Source organism: Carica papaya, chromosome 8 (genome assembly GCF_054855325.1).
Source record: "Carica papaya isolate Zhongbai chromosome 8, ASM5485532v1, whole genome shotgun sequence".
In the NCBI taxonomy this organism is placed as follows: Eukaryota; Viridiplantae; Streptophyta; class Magnoliopsida; order Brassicales; family Caricaceae; genus Carica; species Carica papaya.
Genome location: NC_142316.1, coordinates 34,377,210 through 34,380,861, shown reverse-complemented (window position 1 = coordinate 34,380,861; position 3,652 = coordinate 34,377,210). Strand labels below are relative to the sequence as shown.

Here is a 3,652-nt window from a genome sequence, read left to right as displayed (position 1 = left end):
CGAGTCAAGCATGCACAAATAAATAAAGCACACTCTTTTCTGCACAGCATATTTTCCAAAAATAAAAAAATAAAATTAATTAATATATACACATATACATATACATACATATATCATTTGTATAATTCCTAATTTTTTAATTTTTAATTTTTAATTTTTTTCCACAGATTTTTACGAAATATAAATTATTATATAACCTCTAATAGTAGAAATAAAGAAGTACCATGTGACCCAATTTTATTTTTCTACAAATTCGACATAAATGTAAATAAAATTAAAATAAATTATAATTAATTTAATTTCTCCGAAATTAAAAAAAAAATTACGGCATTTTGTTACCACAGATAAATATATATATTTTTTTTCTGGGTTAATTTCTAAATTAATTTTTTGAAATTTTTATTTTTATTTACTTTGCAGGACCACTTGTATTTATTTATTTATTTATTTATTTATTTATTCAGAATCCTGCAGCAGATATAAAACAGCCAACAGCTATAAAGAACCAACACCAACTAATTAGCACTCCTGGTCCTGGAGAGAGAAAATTCGTATTTTTATCTTTTTAATATTTCCGGTAAAAAAAAAAAATTTACCGAAATAATTAATTTTTTTAATCTTAGTAAATAAAAGTTACCCCCCCCCCCCGGCCTACGGATATTAAAAGTTCACTTACGTACCGGTTACGTGGGCGTTGGCTGGTGGATCCACGTAAGCTACATGCAAAACTAAATTACTATTAAAAAATAAATAAATTAAATTTAATTAAAAAATATAAAACTCATTATTTTATAAATATATTATATTTAATTCAATAAAATTAAAAATTTATCTCGAGACTATTATAATCACATTTAGGTTAAAAAATAGGATATAATATTTTTTTTAATAAAAAAAATAATTATATAACTTGTGATTTAAGGTTGTATTTATTTTTGGGTAAATTAAATAATATATATATATATATATTAAAACTTAGTAATAAATTTGATGTTTGTTTTTATTTAATTGTAATAAACATCAGATTATGACAATAAGACATATTTGAATTCAAACCCAAACTCAGAATGTACAAAAATTCAGATTGAATCGAATTAAAATTCAAAGGTAAATATATATATATATATATGTATATGTAGATGTAGATATATATATATATATATAATAATAATTGTGAATACAAAATTTGGTGTATGTGGTTTGAGAATGAAATGAAATCAAATCAAAATTGCATAAAAAAAAAAAAGATAAAGGAACGTTTGGGGACGTAAACAATCCACACATGATGGTGATGATGATTACATATACTTACGTACGTACATACATATATATATGTTTGATGTTATGGTTCTCTGCACAATATATACGTGTTCGGTCACATATATGTAATTATATAATTGTAAGGTTTGTGGCTGCTTGTGAAATTGATAATAACATGACTTTGTTATATAATTGTTCACATCCAAACAAGTACTTAAAAACCCAACATGTGGGATCCGAGACTCATACATACTGTGTATGACAACCATGAAAATAAACTCTTTACATTTATATCTTGAAAATTACTTGACAACGAAACCCATTAAATTTATTTCTCTAAATACATTATTATATACTATAATTATTAACTATTTAATTGATATATATAAATAGATTATAACACAATATAAATAATTTCGAAATAAGAAAATACACAGAATTGAATTCATAATTTTTTTAATAAAAAAAAAGATATATTTAGTTAAATAATTATTGAGTTTTTTTCTTTATAATTAATTAATTATTATGTGTGTGTGTATATATATATATAAGTATATTAATTTTTCTAACATGTAACTAAAATTGATGTTGTACTTTCATCGATATTTCTTTTTGTAAGTTATAACACATGATACTATCTGTGCTTGCAGCTTTATTGAATGGTATATTTTTGGATGGGTAACGGGTTAAAAATTTATGTGGTATAAATTAATTAACCCTAAGAGTAAAATAATCATGAAATTAATATATATAAAATCAGATAAAATTATTCTATTTTATTTTTGGATAAAACAAAATAAGAAAATATTATGATGATTATATTTATATTTATATTTAAATTATGTAAAAATGTTTTTATAAATTATATATATATATATATATATATGAGATATAAAGATGGGTGTGGGAAGATGAAAGGTAAAAAGAAAAAATGGTACTTGTAGGAGCCAAAGTGGGATGTAAAGGCAGTCTCATCTGATCAGGACTTCTTCTTACATGCATTTCTCCTTCCTCTTTTAACTCCGAATCCTCTTCTTCTTCTTCTTCTTCTTCCTCCATCTTAACTCCCACCAATCGCCATGGGTAAGAACACATCCTCTTCTGAACAAGAAACCCACGACTTCATGAACGTGGAATCTTTCTCTCAGCTTCCCTTCATCCGTCCAAACCCCGTTAAAGAAAAGGGTATTCGCCTTTTCGGCATAGAGTTTGGCGCAGACGAGGTCCCGGCCGAAGATTCAGACCGGCCGGAGAATAACAACGCACATCAGGAGAACCTAAAGGAGGCTGAAAGTGGAGATAACAGTAGGAGATTCGAGTGCCATTACTGCTTCAGAAACTTCCCCACTTCCCAGGCCTTGGGGGGTCACCAAAACGCCCACAAGAGAGAGCGTCAGCATGCCAAGCGCCAGAATCTTCAGACCGCCATGGTGAACAGCTCTTTCTCTGACGCTCACCATATCTACGGCCTCATGAACTACAGGATAGGCTCAACTCCGTCGCCGGGTGCAGTTAGTACTTACCCACCATGGAACACTAACATCAATGGCGGTGCTGCTAGGTTTTATGGCGCTACTAGCCATGGATCCTTTACACAGACACCCATCAATGGTAGCCCTTTAGGGATGTGGCGGATCCCGGCTGCCGTTCAAAGTAGTACGTCTAACTCCAGCTTTAATCGTGACCTTTCTTCCTCTCATCAGTTGTTTGCCGGCGATTTTGATCATCATCGTCAGCTTAAACCGCCGGTACAGATCATTGGTGGGTCGAGCTCGCAGAGCCGGTACGTGTATGAGCCAAAGCAAAGCGTGCAAGACCATGTGAGTTTGGATCTTCATCTGTAATAACTACATAAAAATTCTATCATTAAAAAAAGAGAATGTTTTGAGAGATTAATTTAATTTCTTTCTTTTTAAGCTGCAAAATGCTTTAATTTGTTCTGCAAATGAGGCGATTTTTATGAAAGCACACCCGGCCGACATCACCCCTTTGTTACCTACTTACATCTATACATATATATATCTATATATATGAAAAACCCTGTTCCAGATTTTAGTACATGATTAATTATTATATATATATATTATGTAAATGAAAATTCTAAATGATCATGTACGTATGTTCTTGGCTTTCTTAAATTTCTGAAGCAGGATGGTGTTATAGTTTCACAACATTAATTATATAGCTTTAGATCCATTATTTTCAGGGTTACTACAGGAAGACTCCTCAAAGGGTATATACATATATACACATACATAATCAGGCGTTTCATCATCTTGGTTTTTCTCTTGACGAGATTGTTCATTTCTAGTACCGTAAAAATTTACAGATAAACGTCCCAAAACTTTTGTTCAGTAGTCATAAAAACCTGTTGTAGTACTGTTTTCTTCCT

At 29.9% G+C, this 3,652-nt stretch overlaps 1 protein-coding gene across 1 annotated transcript; it reads left to right on the top strand.

The window, feature by feature from the left end:
• The first annotated feature begins 2,157 nt into the window (after positions 1-2,157).
• ZFP8 (zinc finger protein 8) lies at positions 2,158-3,259 on the top strand. The gene has a single exon (XM_022037980.2). It carries the CDS (start codon positions 2,340-2,342, stop codon positions 3,102-3,104), a length of 765 nt encoding a protein of 254 aa, XP_021893672.1. The 5' UTR covers positions 2,158-2,339; the 3' UTR covers positions 3,105-3,259.
• The last annotated feature ends 393 nt before the right edge of the window (positions 3,260-3,652 follow it).

Excerpts from the sequence above, each read along its gene's own strand:
- ZFP8 (XM_022037980.2), top strand. The coding sequence starts at position 2,340 with ATGGGTAAGAACACATCCTCTTCTGAACAAGAAACCCACGACTTCATG.